Below are 18,685 nucleotides of genomic sequence, written 5' to 3'. Positions count from 1 at the left end.
ACCTTACTACCAATGATATAGGTTTATTAAGTGAAGAAATGGCTCAGATTAAAAAAGTAGTATTAGAGCACAGATTAACGCTAAATGATCTCACTGCAGCTCAAGGTGGGATGTGTGAGGTATTTCTCACTGACTGTTGTATATACATTTCTGATAATGAGGACATTATTAAAGGGCATCTTACTAAGATAACACTAAAGAATAAGGCCAGAGATATTGCTAAAGATGGATGGAACCCATTTAAGGGTTTAGGAGGTTTTGGTGACTTGTTATATGGCATAGCAACATGGTTACAGAAACTAGGCACTTACATTGTGATGTTCCTATTTCTCATATTTGTTATTTACTTCCTCATCAGGCTATTCCTCTGTTACGACAAATAGTCCACCAGCCCTGATGAACCCATTATGGTGAGAAAGTTAGGAGAGAGCTGAACAGGACGCCGTCTCTCTGCGCCGATGTAACAGGAGTTACCAGCAATCGGCTGAATGTAACGTGGAGAAGAATGGTGTCAAATAAACAAAAGGAGGGAAATTACATGGACATTCACTGTACTGTTCATTTAAGCACAAGAGACTCCATTTTGTAATCACTGTTGAAATGTGTTCTGTAACCTTCACCTAACATACAGGCACATCTACTAAACACTCTCTACTCCCCCTCCCTTCTCAAGGTTTTACTTTTGCAATTGTTCTATTCGCTAGCTTTTAATAATATATTTCTATTTGTTATCTTTTAATAACATATTTCTATTTGTTAGTTTTTAATAACATCTCACACCACCCCTTTCTTATCTATGTATAAAATAACATGTAATAATACATTTTGACACGGAACGGACGTTTTAAACACAGTGATTGAGTCCTGTGAATCTGTTGCTTCAGCTGCAGTATTAACTTTGTTTTAGAGTCCCAATCAGAAATTAGTCATAACAGGGACATTCTGTGGAAAACCATTGCACAACGCAGGTATATAAAAGATTTTTTATTTTTTATTTGTATTATTCTTGAAAAAAAATAAAAAGAAGAAAAAAGGGGTGTAAATATAGGAAGTAAACAGGCAGCAGCTTCAGCTGCCCACAATTAAAATGGCTGCAGCCAGACTTGGTGGAGGGAGATTTCTGCAGCATATTTGGCAAGTACAGAATCACGGTATATATAAAATTATATGCAAAGTGATTGGAGGGAAACTTCAGAATAGCCAAAGATGTTTTTATTACAAATTATGTGAGCAGACTGCAGTCCCTCTTTAAGTTAATACTTCCCTGCTTGTTTAAATGTTTTAACAATATAAACTGCTAAATGTTTTATAGAAATGATAAATATTGTTTAAAGCGGAGGTCCACCCACCCCATGAAAAATTAAGTCAGCAGCTACAATCACTGCAGCCGCTGACTTTTAATATATAGACCTTTACCTGTGCAGGGAGCCCGCAATGTCGGCACCACAGCTGATCTTCAAATCAGCTGTCAGGTGCAGTCGCCGCCATCGCCGATAAGGGAACCCAGCAGTGAAGCCTTTTGACTTCCCTACTGCACATGCGCGCTGAGCTTTCTAAATGGCACGGAGGAAGGGGGGGTGGTCCAGAATCTCTGAGAAACAGAGCCGCAGTCCTGTCTCCCCGAAGTAGGGATGGAGATCTGTCAAAAACGGATCCCCTTCCCCCCTGAAAGGTGCCAGATGTGGCATCAGAGGAGATGAACAAGCGGAAGTTCCACTTGTGTGGAACTCTGCTTTAGTACTCGCTTTTTCCTTGCCTTGTCAAAGCCTTTTTTTGTTACCATTTTTTCATAGAAGGAACATAAATGTACAGCTCACAATTCTCTGCATATGCAATAGATATATACATGGGAGGGAAAAATAAGTAAGCGGTTAAATTTTTCCCCCATGTATATATCTATTGTTCATCTCCTCTGATGCTACATCTGGCACCTTTCAGGGGGGAGGGGGACCCGTTTTTGACAGATCCCTGTCCCTACTTCCGGGAGACGGGACCACGGCTCTGTTTCTCAGAGATTCAGGGACCCCCCCCCCCCCAGTGGCAATGAGAAAGCGCAGCGCGCATGTGCAGTAGGGAACTGGCTGTGAAGCCAAAAGGCTTCACTGCTGGGTTCCCTTATCGGAAATGGCGGTGGCTGCACTTGAGAGCCGATTCAAAAGATTGGCTGTGGTGTTGACATTGCGGGCTCCCTGGACAGGTAAGGGTCTATATATTAAAATTCAGCAGCTGCAGTGATTGTAGCTGCTGACTTAATTTTTCATGGGGTGGGTGGAACTCCGCTTTAAACAATATTTATAATTTCTATAAAACATTTAGCAGTTTCTACTTAGGGCCGGTTCACACTGCAGGCGCGGCGAGGCGTCTCCGACTTGCCTCGCCGCGACCTGCGGCGACCTCAGCGGCGACTTGCAGAGGACTTCTGTATAGAAGTCAATGTAAGTCGCCCCCGAAGTCGCCCAGAAGTAGTACAGGAACCTTTTTTCTGAGTCGGAGCGACTCGAGTCGCTCCTCTCAGAACTGTTCCATTGTACAGAACGGGGGCGACTTGCGGGAGCGAGGCGAGGCGAGTCGTGTCGCCTCGCATCGCCCGCTGTGTGAACCGGCCCTTAAGTGGTTCACCTGTTTATATTGTGAAAACATTTAAACAAGCAGGGAAATATTTATTTAAATAGGAACTGCAGTCAGCTCACATAAGTTGTAATAAAAACATCTTTGCCATTCTGAAGTTTCCCTCCAATCACTTTGCATATGATTTTATATATACCATGATTTAGGGATGCACCGAAATTTCGGCCTCTGAAACATATCGGCCGAAAATGCCCTTTTCGGCAATTTGCAGAAAGGAAAAAAACGCCCGATAATTGAGCCGAAAATGAACTCCGCCCCCGACCCTGGTGCCGCCCATGATGGGGGTGAATAGAGCAGGACTGATTCAGCCAGCGATGCCCCTCTGCAGTGAAGAGAGCCGTCTGGTTGAATAGAGCGCCGGGAACATCACAGCTTTAATTTCAATAGCTGTGTGTTCCCCGACGCGCGCCGTCACACACAGCCCCTCCCCCTTGTCCGGGGAACTTTGATAGACAGATCACTGTCTGGACAGGTGATCTGTCTATCAAAGTTCCCCGGACAAGGGGGAGGGGCTGTGTGTGACGGCGCGCGACGGGGAACACAGCTATTGAAATTAAAGCTGTGATGTTCCCGGCGCTCTATTCAACCAGACAGCTCTCTTCACTGCAGAGGGGCATCGCTGGCTGAATCACTGTGGGGGCATCGCTGGCTGAATCGCTGGGGGGGGGGGGCATCGCTGGCTGAATCGCTGGGGGGGGCATCGCTGGCTGAATCGCTGGGGGGGGCATCGCTGGCTGATCACTGGGGGGGCATCGCTGGCTGAATCACTGGGGGGGCATCACTGGGGGCAACACTGGCTGCATCACTGGGGGCAACACTGGCTGAATACAAGAGAACATAGACAAGATCATTTCCTGCAGCTTTTTCCTATATTTCAGCCACAATAATTTCGCAACTTTCAAGTTGAAAATGTAATATATGCTCTTATGCAAGGGATGATGGAAATGTATAATTGAGGAGGATTGATGGCACCTACACTAAGCACCTGAGAATGCAAAGGCCAGTGACAATTATAAAACTACTGCAGAACTGTGGGATGCACAGTATAATATAATACAGGATTTATATATATAGCACACATATATACCAATTTGCACAGTGCTTTACAACATGAGAGCAGACATACAGTTACAATACAATTAGGTACAAGAGGAATGAGAGGGCCCGTCTCATAGCATACAATCTAAAAGGGAGAGTCAAGTGATACAAAAAAAAAAAAACCTGTGGGGGAAGAGCTGATGGAGAAAATAAAAATTGTTAGTTGGAGGGGGGCTTCTCTAAAGAGGAGGGTTTTCAAGGATCACAAGTTGGACAGATTGGGGTAGGGAGTGCCAGAGGATTAGAGAGGCTCTGGAGAAGTCCTGGAGGCAAGAATGTGAGGAGATGACAAGGGAGCTAGAGAGCAGGGGGCATTGGGAAGAACAAAGAATGATCTGGTTGGTATTTTGAGACAAGGTTAGTGATGGGGGAAAAGTTGTGGATGGCTTTATAAGTTGTCGCTAATATTTTGAATTGTACTCGTTGGGGGAGGAGAGGCAATGGAGGGTGTGACAGGAGTCACTTTGGCGCGGGGGGGGGGGAGGTTGGTGGAACCCAGAATCCCTTGGAGTGGCTGGGAAACCCTTGTTTCAGCTCCCCATGCACCTCCTATGTCTAAGTTACTCTCTGTATTAGGGGCAAAAAATTATGGACATTGAGAATGTGGCTTGGATTACTTAAAATGGAACAGTAATATTTATGCACAATATCACCCAGGAAATATACAAAGACTATTCCTGCTTTGTTTAATTCTGAACTATACATGTTAATTAAAACACATCACATTGGCCTCTATACAATGTAGGAGACGGATAGTCTGCTACTGGTGGGCTTCTGCTATCGTGTGAAGGTGTCCTGTATTTATACTTATGTGGATTTTGTCTTCTGAGCTGGAAGACAGCACGGCTGACCTGAAAGGTCAAACCTCTGTGTCACCTAGGCTGGTTAAATGATCTGTTAATTAGCTCATGTTAATTTATGTTTCTTGTTACAGTTGATTTGTTAGGGTAATATGATCAGGACGGGGGAATCTCTTACTCAAGTGTATATAAGACTGTATTCTTGTTCTAATAAACAGTTTTATTTCTGGTGTACTCCATAACTGCTGTTGCCTGGTTCTCTTGGGTAACTTAGCCAGATCCACTGGTCTCATTCTCCAGAGCCTAGGAAGCGTTATACTGACGGAAACCCTTAAGCGGAGTGTGGCACGTTCCATCATGGAGGGATCGGTGGAGAGTTTGTAGCAGACACTTAAAATAGCAGATGAGACTGGCAGCAGAATTCATGATGGACTGAAGGGAAAATAGCCTATGTAAAAGGTAATACAAGGAGGAGGGAGTTTCAGTAGTTGAGGCGATAGATAACTAGGGATTGAATTACAAGCTTTGTGGCATCTTTGGTTTAAAAAAGGGTGTATTTTGGAGATGTAACAGAGGATGATGCGGCAAGATTTAGACAGCGATTGGATGTTCGGCTAAAAGGCGAGTTCAGACTCCCGGATTACACCTAGCACACACGTGGAGACAGACTAATAGTCAGCATCAATCATCCATGAACAAAAGCATGCATCACTGAAGCAGATGTTTAAAGAATCAACTGACCATAATGTTCAAAGTATTGAACGCCACCATGGACCATGAAGCTGAAAACCCTGTGCTGTGCGCCTGGAGTTGCCCAAGCCTAGTATTACTATTATATAGGATTTATATAGAGCCAACAGCTTGCGCAGCGCTTTACAACATGAGGGCAGAGAGTAGAATTACAATAGAATTCAATACAATAGGAATCGGAGAGCCCTGCTTGTTAACGCTTACAGTCTAGACGGAATGGTCAAGTGAAATTTAAAGGGGTTGCAAAGGTTCATATTTTATTTTATAAATAGGTTCCTTTAAGCTAGTGCATTGTTGGTTCACTTACCTATTCCTTCGATTTCCCTTCTAAATTTTTTTTTTTTCTTTGTCTGAATTTCTCACTTCCTGTTCCTCTTCAGTAAGCTGTTCTGGCTGACTAAACACCGCTCGGATGATGGTGTGAAGTTTAATGAGGAGAAACAGGAAGTGAGAAATTCAGACAAAGGAAAAAAAACATTTAGAAGGGAAAAAATCGAAGGAAAAAGGTAAGTAAACCAACAATGCACTAGCTTAAAGGAACCTATTTAGAAAATAAAAAAAACAAAGCTTTACAACCCCTTTAAGGTAATAACTGCTGGGGGATGAACCGATAGAGAAAATGAAAATACAGTTGTTAGGTGTGGGTAGGATAGGCTTCTCTGAAGAGGAGGGTTTTCAGGGATCATCTAAAAGCTAATAGAGTAGGAGATAAGACAGATTGGGGTAAGGATTTCCATAATATTGGAGAGGCTCTGGAAAAGTCCTGAAGGTGAGCATGGGAGGAGGTGAAGAGTGAGCTAGAGAGCAGGATGACTTGAGCGGAAGGAAGAGAACAATTAGGTTGGTATTTTGGAGACAAGGTTGGTGATGTAGCTGGGGGCTAAATTGTGGATGGCTTTGTAAGTTGTTGTTCGCATTCGGAATTGAATTTGTTGGGTGAGCGGAAGCCAGTGGAGGGATTGACAGAGGAGTATCAGACAGAGCGATTGGTAAGGTGGATGAGTCTGGCAGCAGCATTCATGACAGACTTAAGGGATATAGCCTATGTAGACGGAAGCCAATGAGACGGGAGTTACAGTAGTCAAAGCGAGAGATGACCAGGGAGTGAATTAAGAGCTTTGTTGTGTAATTGGTTAGGAAGGGGAATATTTTGGAGATGTTTGCAGAGGTTGAGGCGGCAAAATTTGAACAGTGATTGGATGTGGGGCTTAAAGGAGAGTTCAGAGTCCAGGACTACACCTAGGACCTTGGCATATGGGAATGGGCTGATAATTGTGCCATTGATTTTGACAAAGTGATCAGGGGAAGGGGCACGTGGTGGAGGAAAAAAAAAAAGTTCGGTTTTGGATAGATTGCGTTTGAGGAAGTGGTGTAACATCCGGACTGATATATTTGTTAGTAAATTAGTGATACATGAGGAGACTGAGGGAGTGAGCTGAGGGGTAGAAAAATAGATTTAGGTGTCGTCATCATAATGATGGTATTAGAAGCCATGGGAGGCCTTCAGCTGACCTAGGGAGGAGGTGTAGATTGAAAATAGGAGAGGTCCAAGAACAGAACCTTGCGGGACCCCAATAGAGAAAGGAAGAGGAGAGGAGGAAGTAGAATTGTAAGTACTGCTAAAGGTGTGGTTGGATAGGTAGTAGGGTCTTGAGTTCTAGTTCTCAGCTCCCACTATCAGCTGAGTGCCACTATTGGCTGCCAAGCTTCTAAACCCCTGGTGCCCAACATGCAGCAGTTTAGCACTTACTGTAGTCTGTGTTTTCCTTACCAAAGTGCTTGCTCAGGCCAGTGTAAAAAAATACAAATAAAAAAATGAATATGTTTTAGACTGGTTTCTAATTTTTAAGTAGCTTACTTTTTCTGAGTTTTCCATTTTTGTTTTGTTTTTTCTTATATAATGGATCTTCCTAAGAGAAATATCAAAAGTGGCACAAGAACTTTTTATTGAGTTTGTAGGGAGTACAAATGTAAAAGGACAAATTTGTAAAGAGGCAATGCCAGCAGCGATCTCAGGAAGTCATGTCATTTTTTTACTTATTTGTTTGTGCGACTGTCCTCTTCAACATGTTGCTATCCCTCAAAGATTCCACCCACCTGCTCACATTTGGCGAGTGGAAATAAGCTGAGGGCGAGTGTGTGAAGCCGCATCGGAGGGGTGGGCGCTGCTGGTAGGCAGCATTGAACGGGTTGCTGATTCTTCCCCCCAGCCTCCACCCACCCCAAGTGTTGTGCCTGTACAATGTTGGGACTCTATGCTGGAGAGAGCCCGGTCTTAACAAGCCTGTCTGTAGTCCCTGACCATCACACCTACAGTCTGACAATCTCCTGTAGCATTACAATTACTGAATATTATATGCAGCCCTTTGGTGAAGTCGTGGGCCACACTTAAGGCCCTTATATCATGAGAGAGTTAACCACCACTGCTTTAACCATTTCCCGCCCACCATATAGCAGAACGACGGACAGAAAGTGGTTGTATTATCCGGACTGGGCGTCTAAGCCACGGGGGGCCTGTAGGGTGGTGAACGATGGTGTGCCAGTCTGACACACCACATCTCCGATCCTGGCAAAGAGCCTATGGCATAGGCTCTTTACCGCGTGATCAGCTCTATCCAATCACAACTCAAAAATTTTGTTTAAGTACAGTGTTGCATGGTTGTGCAATTGTCATTCAAAATGCGACAGTGCTGAAACCTGAAAATTGGCCTGGGCTGGAAGGGTGTGAAAGTGCCCTGTATTGAAGTGGTTAAACTGATAGTGGATGGGACTTTGGTACTGAGCTGTGTATGGGAAGGCCATAACAATCAAGTTCAAAATGCCAGAATAGAACACAAAAGAGTTTGGGCAAAATTAAAATAATAAGAGGCATCATGTGATATCTGCTTTAAGGAAGATGTTTAGGTTAAAAGTCTAGGAATAGCGAACAGATTTGCTTTAACTGTACATGACTGTAAACATGTCTCTGATATTTTAACCTTCATATGATCTCACAGTGATAGAGAAAGCCATCACTTACTCTTTACACTCCTTGGACACATGCTTGGGTACAGTATATTTACAGTCCATTATCATAGTCAACGTCTCGCTGTCGTTTGCTTCTTGGAATGGAGGAGTCCCACACACCAGCATGAAGAGGATTACACCCAGGCTCCAAATATCTGAAAAAGAAACAGTTCTATTACAATATTTCAATATAATGCCATGACTTTCCACGTACCACACTTAAAATGTCCCAGTGTATAATTCTGGAAACACTTTTTTCAGAATAATTACATTCCATAGCTAAAGATTTGATGATCAGTGGTGAAAAGACCTTGTAGCAAAAGAGGTAATTCAATAGGGAAATATAATGGCTGCTAAATAATCTGTCAACAAGTTAGTATTGTTGCATATAAGCAAGCATAACGTCTATGGAATTGGTACAGTATGAGTTAGAACAGTGTGGTTTAGGCAGATGGCTTCATGACGATAGCAGCTTACCAATTTCTTCTTACATCTACGTAACATTCCTCTTGCTAAAGCCTTGCATGCATATTTTATATTGTCAAAGAGGAAGTTAAATGCGCAGTTTGACAATGTAATCTTTTAGATGAAAAATACATTCTTAAAATGTTAATTATACTCAAACGTGACAAAGAAAGCACATGCTCCTTACAGCTCACAGACACCCCACAGACCACCCTATTCCAACCTCTTATTCATTGTTCGTATGCAGTTATGTGCATCCCATTAGGGAACAAAAATCTTAGGAAGTCGGGACACTGGCAAAAAAAAATGTTAAGCCACTCACAGTATAACCTGACGTCCAACCATCAAGTTCTTAATGTGAACAAGTTTTGTAAGCAGTACAGACAGCCAACAGAGGGGCAGGACCAGTATCCCTCGATGGAAAAAATATTTCATAGAAAGTACACTAATCTTTACAGGAAAGAGTCAACAGTGGACAGAGCAATCACAACCCTGGTGCTTTGGAGAAGAGAGGAACAGGGGAGTGCCTTGCCATTCCACGCTACAGGTCTGTGGATATCTATTGATGCACAGAGTGTAGGGAGGCACAACCCTAGTCTTGCATGCAAGGACTAAGGACACTGCAAGAAAAAGACAAAGACAGACACCACTCCAAAACCTGGGGCAGCCTAAACTGGAACACAGGCAATGACACAGAGAAGCTACATAATCAGTAAGTGATTAAATCAGCTGCTGAAAGCACCTAAATATGGAAACAGAGCCTTATCAGAAAAAGAATCACAGATCCCAGGGTGGGAAAGTGAACAAACCAAGGAAAGTGTACAATTAAGTGTAAGAATACCAAAAGTCTAAGGAGGGACAGCTGAAAAAAAGATGCCCTAGGGTCTAGAATAGAAGCCACAAGGAGTAGCCTAAGTATCCAAACTGTGAGGTGGTAAACTAACAAAGGAGCCAGTAGGATAAACATACATATCTCCATCTTCAAAAGTGGGGGCACACTTTCATGGAAAGAGCTGAGCAGATGAGACAGAAAACTTCTAGCCTCCAGATCTGCACCTTGAGTGGGAGGTGCACCGATTGCCCATGAGGCACTACTGTTGAGGGTGGGGTTCCTCGGTGCCATCAACAGATCTACGATGAGTCAGGTGCACACTTAACCACTATTGTAATGGGAATGACCCAGTCAAGGACAAATCCATGAATGCACTTTCCCTTAAAGGGTTACTAAACCCACAACAGTAAAATTAGTCTGTATATGCAGTAAAGCATGCTTGCTATATTCACTCTAGGGTTTAATCCTCTGTATTGTGTATAAAGGCTGTTTGATCTGGTCTTCTCTGATCCTCTCCTCCTTCCACTGAATCCTAATAATTTCCTAATAAGACAGGCTGCACATGCTCAGTTTTGTGTATTGCTAGAGCATTTTTTTTTCTTGGGAGGGTGCATGGGATCAGCACAGGGCCAATCAGCAATGTCCAGACAGAGGGTCAGGGGTCTTACAGTCTCATAGGTCAGTCAGAAAACACCTCCTCCAAGCTTTAACCAGTGCTTGGCTGGACACTAATTGAAGTCACAAGACTGCTATATACTGCTGATGAGAAAAGGTATTTAGCAGTTTATATTTACTAAACTAATTGCATTCCCAAGTTCTGTGTACTGTGGGAGACCAGATATTGTGAATACAGGGTACTGGGTTTAGTAACACTTTAAAATGCCAGTAAATCAGCTGCATCTTGGGTGTATCCTCAACATCCTAAGCATATAACCAAAGCACCCAACACAAATGAACACACATCAAGTCCATGCAAGACACAAGCTAGAGGCTAGTGTGTGGCTGTCGCCACTCAACAGAAGTTAATTGCTTGATTGAATTATGTCAAAAGGGACAGGGTGGAAAACTTCTCTCAATCAGCTCGCATATTGCACTGCAAACTGACAGTTTGGACAAGAATCGGATCGTATGGGTGTGAACACCCACGTGATCAGATTCTGGTGCAGACCAAAAATGTCATGTTTGAGTTTGGTCCTAATGGGATATCAGCCATACTATCTGTATGGCTGAAATTGCATCACACGTACATTGCACGTGATTTGCACAGCAGTGTGAATCACATGCGATCTCGCAGAGTGCATTGATGTGAACAGACACCAAGGAGGTTATTTACTAAAGGGAAATCCACTTTGCACTGCAAGTGCACATGGAAGTAAAGTCACTGTAGATCTGAGGGGGACATGCAAGGAAAATAAACAGCATTTTAGCTTGCACATGATTGGATGATAAAATCAGCAGAGCTTCCCCTCATTTCAGATCTACCCCTTAGATTTAGAGCGACTGCACTTCCAAGTGCACTTTCAGTGCAACGTGGATTTGCCTTTTCGTAAATAACCCCGAGTCTTTTGACTCACTATTTCTTAAGCAGTATATGCAATGGAGATGGTGTGGAAAACTTGTTTGTAATTTAAATTAGGAAAGCAGCCTGAAAGACAACCCTAGCTCCATGCAAATACACAGTGGAGTAAGTGAGCGTAGCCACCCAAGGGCAAGAATTGTAGTAGTCAAAGGATTACAAGGCGACAACGGCTAAAGGCAAAAGGCCTGAAAAAAGAAAAACAAATGCACTACATCTAAACACAAAGCTGCACTAGATTACATTTTTGGCTTAGAGTTACGAGGTATGTTTTATGAGTCACAATACACAAGTGATTGTCATTTTAGAATGATCATTGGTTTTGCCTGACACATATCCAGCAAAGAGTGCAGAGTGTGCAAACGCCCCCATAGAGGTTACAGGCTGCGTCAGCTTACTGTTGCTTAATCAGCACAAAACTTAATAAAACCTCTAATATTTTCTCATTTTCAATGGTTGGCACAGAACTTTAGGAACAATTTCCTTTCCAACATAGATGTTTATAAGTCTGTATCCGCATCCTTTAGACTTCATACATTTTGCAATTTTTTTATTTTTATTTTTGTCCACCTAATTGTATAAACATTACTTCTAATGTGATCCTACAAGTACCCAATCTTGCCTACAAATCAGTTTCTGGGGAAGATCAGATATATTTGTCCCAGGTTACATGGACCAACACTTCCTCATCTTGTAAAAGTAAATAAAATAAAAAAATTCATTGAACAAACATCTATCTATACATCTATCTATACTTACCTGCTCTGTGTAATTGAATTGCACAGAGCGGCTGCGAACCTCCTCTTTTCGGGTCCCCCGCCAGCACTCCTGGCCCCTCCTCCGTCCAGCTGCCCATGGGGGCACTTGTGTGTGCTCACACCCGAGCCCTGCTGCTGTGTCAGCAGGGCTTGGGGCCACCACTGGCTTTAAATGAAAACACTGGGAGCCAAGAAGGGGGGTGCTGACCTCTAAACATTGTTTACCTTAAACGCAAGGAACGCATTAAATTAAAAAATGTTTACGCTTTACAACCACATTAAATGGTATTTAACAGACCAAAAAGCAGCATATAAGGGAAGTTTATGTTTAGGCCTCATGTACACTGCTGGTGGTAAAAGGACGTTAAGGAGCAGTTGGGCATTTTTGTTTAACTGCTCTTAAACTCTCCTCGGTTATCTTATCAGTACATGTACCAGGGTAATTTACAGTAGTTTCTAGGCAATTGAGTTTAGAGGCTTTTTTTGGAACGCAAAAAAAGGGGGTCAGAAGCAGAGTTGAGGCATTTCAAGCACCAAATGCGGCTAAACATGGTAACTCTCGCTTCATTTACAGGCGTTTTTCATTTTTGGCCATTTAAGTTTTTGCAAAACGCAGCAAAACGGATGTTTTAAACAAGGGTTACTATCTGTCAAGTTCAATCATTCAGGAGAGGTTGTGAAACTGTCTTGTGTACATTAAGCCTTCGTTTACATATATTTTAGGTCTCGACCTCTGCTGTACCGGACCCAAAAATCAGCTGCCAAATACCATTGTGCTTGTGGCCAGTAGTTACCTTTAAAGCAGTGGTTCTCAACCTTTCAAGTGCCGTGACCCCTTGATAAAATTTCCCAAGTTGTGGGGACCCCCAACATTAAAATTATTTTCATAGCGTAGGTTTTCAGCGCCCAAGGCAAGACAAGTAATTTGCGCCCCTAACCCATGGACATTTAGCGCTCCCGAGTCCCTTTCCACCTTGTGCAGTATTAAAACCCCTTATGGTACATTTTAGGATGTACCACTCTTTGTTCTCCTTTCATTCCCTTTTATATCTCGTTATCCTAATTTCTTGTTTTTTTTTCCTCCATCCCTCTCTCTAGCCATGTTTCTTGTTCTCTCTCATGCTTTCTTTCCCCTTTGTTTTGTTCCTCCCCCTATTTTCCTCTCCCTTCCATGTATTTTCTATTTTTATTCCTTCTCTTACTCCTTGGTGGCAGGGAGTTGGGATGAGTGGCAGTGCTGGCGGGGAGTTCTGATCAGCCAACTTAGGTGCTCTTGATTAAGGTCATCTGCTGATCTGAGATGTAGTTGGGACTTTTAATGGCAACTATAAATCACAGGTAGTGTTACTCACTGTGTTTCCGTCTTTGTAATGTCTTGTAGCAGTGACACCTATGCCGAAAATCAGTAGATAGGGTCTCCTCCAGCCTCGCCTCCCTCCCCCCTCCACATTCCTCACTAGTCAGCTGACCTCTAGTCTCTGCCCCCCAGCCATTCCGTGAACTGAATGGGCTGCTGCTTGTTCTATGCAGTAGGCTGCAATATGAACCACCACATTACAACGTCGCTGCAGTGACTTGATCCCTATTGAAGAGTCAATTGTAATATCTCAAAAAACTTCTGTGAAAAGTCATGTGCGATGTGCCGGGATCTCCTCATCGGGTCTGTCTCTTACAGTGCACACCGGCAATCATGAAACAACACGTTGAGGCGGCTCCCGAACCCAAAACAAGCACGTCAATCAGGAGAACAAGAGTAAAGTTAAAAAAACTCTTCATACTTGTTCCAAGGCAGTTAACTGACATATTGAAGCCACTGGGTTAACATGCCAGTAGGGGAACAAGTATATTGAGAAGGCAATTTCAGCAAAGGCAAGCCTGTAGACCTTTTCAGTGAGTCCATAACCTTTAGTGGACAACTTTATAGTCTCACAATAACCCTTTTTCCTTTAGGAAACACCACAGCTCCATCGAAGGCAGAAAAAACAGTGCTTTAAAAATGAGAAGCCCTCATTCCACACAAATGGTCATGCATATAATGCCAGAAATATTAAACACACACAGAAAAAAAATGTACAAAGAAAGCTGATACGCAACAGTTAGCACTGCAAATATGACAACTAGACCTAACAGTTACAAGCAACTGGTAAAACCACCCAGCAAACGCCTAACACTATCCTGAAAATAATGTAACCATGTTGACTTAAACTGTATGTATAACATTTCAGGTTTTTCTTGCTGTATGTATCCCCCACTGGGTAGACTTCCTATTTAGCCTAAAGATGATTATATGCCGGACACTAAATCTATCCTGTCACTAGAACAAGAGGCAAGGTTGTATCTTCTAATGGGGAAACCTTTTCGAGTGACAACTGTCTAAGAGGGGAATTCTCACACTTTGTAGAGACTTATTTTCTTATTTCCTGCATCTCCAGGAGAGGAAATTAAATCTCCCCAATGGGTAAAAGACAGCAAAAAAAAAAAAAAAACACACTGACAGAGGCTTTAACCCTTCTCTACTACAAAAAAAAAATGCTATAGTTTCCAAAGATTCCACACAGTTCTTTTGAACAGTCTAAGGTTGCTCTTCCTGGAGCCTGCACTCTTAAATAGTAGCACATCAGGCCATCCTGCAGAAATACCCTGTGGACTCAACTAGACTTTCAGGTGCCTTAGCTATGGTGTAGTCTGATCCATGGAAAAAAGGTTAACACTTTGTAGTTAAAAAAGCAACTTTTAAGAAAGAAAAAAAAGGTCCCGCTGGGCGCTCAAACATTTATGACTATTGTTTGCTATGACCCTCCAATAAAAGGAATACTCGGAATGCTGGGTTTTCTCTTGATACTGATGGACAATAAGTCGCATCTGTGAAGACAAAGCCAAAATTCCAACTGGTATCAAAGCAAAAGCAAGTAGATAACTACAGATCACAAGAGTCCCAATGTAGAACATTTAATACAACACATATTGCGTACAAAAATTTCAAAAGCTTGCACATGAAGCACAACTCTGTTGTAGACCTTAGTTTGAAGTCCAGGGCCCACTGCAGCCGTGAGCAAAAATCCAGAAGTCTAAAAAGGCAAGAAAGAGGAGTTTAGACTGTTTGCAATTCAGTAAGTGCCACATTTCACAGTACAGAGTATTAATGTGGTCGAGGTTTTGCCATTTAGGCTTAGATTAGGCTATTGCCTTTTACACAAGCATACATTTATAGAGTCTATACGCCAACCAAAATTAATACATGAAATAATTTCTCGTCTATCTAGCTGGATTCATCTAGCTAATTTTCTGCAGCAGACAATTATGCTGTGGAATTTTGTTTACTGGTTGTGTGGTCACATATTTAGCCATATTACTGTCTAGCCTGCTTAGGGAACAGGTGTTTAATACGTAAAAGACTATGATCAAATTTTATCAATCAGGGTGTCCAAAATTATTCTGGTGGAAGCAAATTGTAAAGTATTCCCCCAGGAAAGTTCTTGGAACCAATGAGAGCCCCCGATTCTTCTCCTCATTTCTTTCTGCTGTGTGGTGAAATAAGAGATCATTTTCATGTACAGTGGCATTGCCCTAAGGTGAAGCGACTTTGGACCCGAAAAAAAAGGGAGTTTTCCTTAATCCGGATACAAGAAAAATGAGCTGGCATCAATAAATTAGAAACAAGATTCCTTTGGACAGACTTGGGAAACATGGATAAAATATCTAGCATAGAAGCAGAGGGCCTCCCGGGTGGAATTGTATGGTTGTGGGCACAGGGGTTTGCTTGCGAGGACTGATCAGTGTACCGGTCCACTGCAATTGTGTTAGCTGTGATTGGTCACAGTGATCAGATGATACAGATTGGGCCAATCACAAAGAACAAACAGAATGAAATGATTTCATTCAGTAAAATGCTTTCTTATAGTAATGACATTCACGTCTATAAAACAATCATAAAAGGTGACATGTTACATATGGTAACATTATATTGCCTGGGTCAAAAAGCAAGAAAAAAAAGTCAGTGTCTCTGATCACCGCCACACCAGTTATGACACTGTACTGCACTGGTAACAGTAGGTTTAAAAAAAAAAAAAAATGTTTTTTTTTAATTTCTTAATTTTCCATAACATTATAACAAGAACTTACAATTTCAAAGAGACTTACCACACCTTTTCAAAATACCTTGGACTGTCTACTTTCCAAAAAGGGGTCATTTGGGAGATAACCTGTACTGTCCTGGCATTTTTGGGCCTCAAGAAATGAGCACGAGATGAAAGCTGTCAGTACATCAGGATTAACCATATTTTCAGATGCATATCCCATAGTTTGTGGACTCTAACTTTGCTACAGATTATAAATAAACGGATTTGGGTTATTTTCACCAAAGAAATATAGCGGAACACATTTGGCCTAAATTTATGAAGAATATTTATTTGCAAAATTTTATAAAGAAAAACACTTTATTTTTTTTTATTTTTAAAATTTTCGGTCTTTTTTAGTTTATTAAGCAAAAAAGAAAAAAAAAAAAAAAAAACAAACCCAGTGGTGATTAAATACCACCAAAAGGAAGCTCTATTTGTGTGAAAAAAATTATAAAAAAAAGTTGTTTGGGTACAGTGTTGCACAAGAAATTGTCATTGAATTGCAGGAAGGGGGTAAAAGTGCCCGGTATTGAAGTGGTAAAAGGAGCAGTTCACTTTAAAAAAAAAGCTAAATTAACCACTTGCCGCCCGCCCTATTACAAATAGACGGCGGCAAAGTGGTTTCATAATCCTAACCGGACGTCATATGACGTGATCAGGATTATGAGCCGCTGCGCGCCCCCGGGGGCACGCATCGCGGCGATCATTGTTGCGGGGTGTCAGTCTGACACCCGGCAACTACGATCTCGGTAAAGAGTCTCCGACAGAGACTCTTTACCACGTGATCAGCCGTGTCCAATCACGGCTGATCACAGTGTAAATGGGAAGAGCCGGTGATCGGCTTTTCCTCACTCGCGTCTGTCAGACGCGAGTAGAGGAGAGCCGATCGGCTGCTCCTCTGACAGGGGGGGTCTGTGCTGATCGATTATCAGCACAGCCCCCCCGAGGATGCCCACACTGGACCACCAGGGACGCCACCAGACCACCAGGGATGCCCAGCAGAGGTTATCCTCCCTAGACCACCAGGGATGCCAGTCAGGCACAATGGATGCCAATCAGTGCCCATAATGGATGGCAATCAGTGCCCACAATGGGCATCACTGATTGGCATGCATTGTTTGGCACTGATTGGCATCCATTAGTACAGTATAACACCTGTGTTGCTAATGAGTGCCCACCTGTGCCGCTAATGAGTGCCCACCTGTGCCGCTAATGAGTGCCCACCTGTGCCGCTAATGAGTGCCCACCCATGCCCATCTGTGCCGCCTACCCATGCCCATCTGTGCCACCTAACCATGCCCATCTGTGCCGCCCAACCATGCCCATCTGTGCCGCCCAACCATGCCAATTTGTGCCACCTATCAGTGTCCATCCGTGTCGCCCATCCGTGTCGCCCATCCGTGCCGCCCATCAATGCCACCTCATCAGTGCCACTTCATTGGTGCCCATCAGTGCCGCCTTATCAGTGCCCATCAGTGTAGCCCCATCAGTGCCCATCCGTGAAGGAGAAAACGTACTTACAAAGTTTTGAAACTGAAACAAAAAAAAAAAACTTTTTTTCAAAATTTTCGGTATTTTTTTATTTGTAGCACAAAAAATAAAAAACGCAGAGGTGATCAAATACCACAAAAAGAAAGCTCTATTTGTGGGGAAAAAATGATAAAAATTTCATTTGGGTACAGTGTAGCATGACCGCGCAATTGTCATTCAAAGTGCGATAGCGCTGAAAGCTCAAAATTGGTCTGGGCAGGAAGGTGTTTAAGTGCCCTGTATTGAAGTGGTTAATAAATTCCCTTTTTTTGCAGGTAAAAATAAGTGCATTTATCAATTTTTTGTTGCAGGATTCTGTAAAGCATTGCACCAGCAATCTGCATGATGCCATGCAGGTCTCCTGTGTCGTGGTAGTTCATTGAAAAAGTACAAGCCGACAGCTGCAAAGTCTGCCGGACCTTGTAGTTTTCCATTCACACTGGAGACTGAGACGGTACAACAGGAGCACCATGACTGGTCATCATGCAATCAAGGTTTTCATTCACCCCTAATTTCTGGGTATTCCATCATTCGGAGAGGGAGATTCAAGTGACAATTTTCAGAAAATTTGATTTAAAATGACTTGTGTGGGAATGTTCACTTGTATGTGCAACTTAAATGCTGGTCAAATACGATAGTATTGATTGGTCAGCCTATACAGCACAGTTGGGCGAATCGCCCATTGTGCCAACTGTATATTGACAGTCAGCCCCACTAGCTGTCAAATTATTAAAACTGCAGATTCATATGACTGGACGCAACTGCTTTCTGGCTGACCATTTGATGCTCAGATCCTTCACTATTTCAATCAAGAGACGTAGGGTAGATGGCAGCCGACAGGGGTATCCACTGAGCGAATTTAGGCCAGTTTATCAGGAACTGTCCAAAATGCGTGAGTGTGGGCCAGCTTAAAGTAGAGGTCCGCCCACCCCATGGAAAATTAAAAGTCAGCAGCTACAAATACTGCAGCTGCTGAATTTTAATATATGGACACTTATCTGGGCAGGGAGCCAACAATGTCAGCACCCCTGCTGATCTTCAGATTGGCTGTCCGGTGCAGCCGCTGCCATTGCCGGTAAGGGAACCCAGCAGTGAAGCCTTTTGACTTCACAGCCGGTTCCCTA

The 18,685-nt window shown here is 42.9% G+C and overlaps 1 protein-coding gene across 3 annotated transcripts in view; it reads right to left on the bottom strand.

Annotated features, from left to right (window-relative positions):
- Positions 1-18,685, bottom strand: part of SNRK (SNF related kinase) — a 113,216-nt gene that overhangs the window by 21,876 nt on the left and 72,655 nt on the right. For all 3 annotated transcript variants that reach the window (XM_077491477.1, XM_077491476.1, XM_077491478.1), the window contains one exon: positions 8,296-8,437. In XM_077491477.1, the coding sequence (XP_077347603.1) occupies positions 8,296-8,437 (142 nt within the window). The remainder of the gene's footprint in view (positions 1-8,295; positions 8,438-18,685) is intronic.

Source organism: Lithobates pipiens, unplaced genomic scaffold (assembly GCF_037356315.1).
Source record: "Lithobates pipiens isolate NorthernLeopardFrog02 unplaced genomic scaffold, aLitPip1_a1.2 Scaffold_19, whole genome shotgun sequence".
Classification (NCBI taxonomy): Eukaryota; Metazoa; Chordata; class Amphibia; order Anura; family Ranidae; genus Lithobates; species Lithobates pipiens.
Note: the sequence above shows the minus strand (reverse complement) of the source record. Positions and strands in the feature narration are given on the sequence as shown.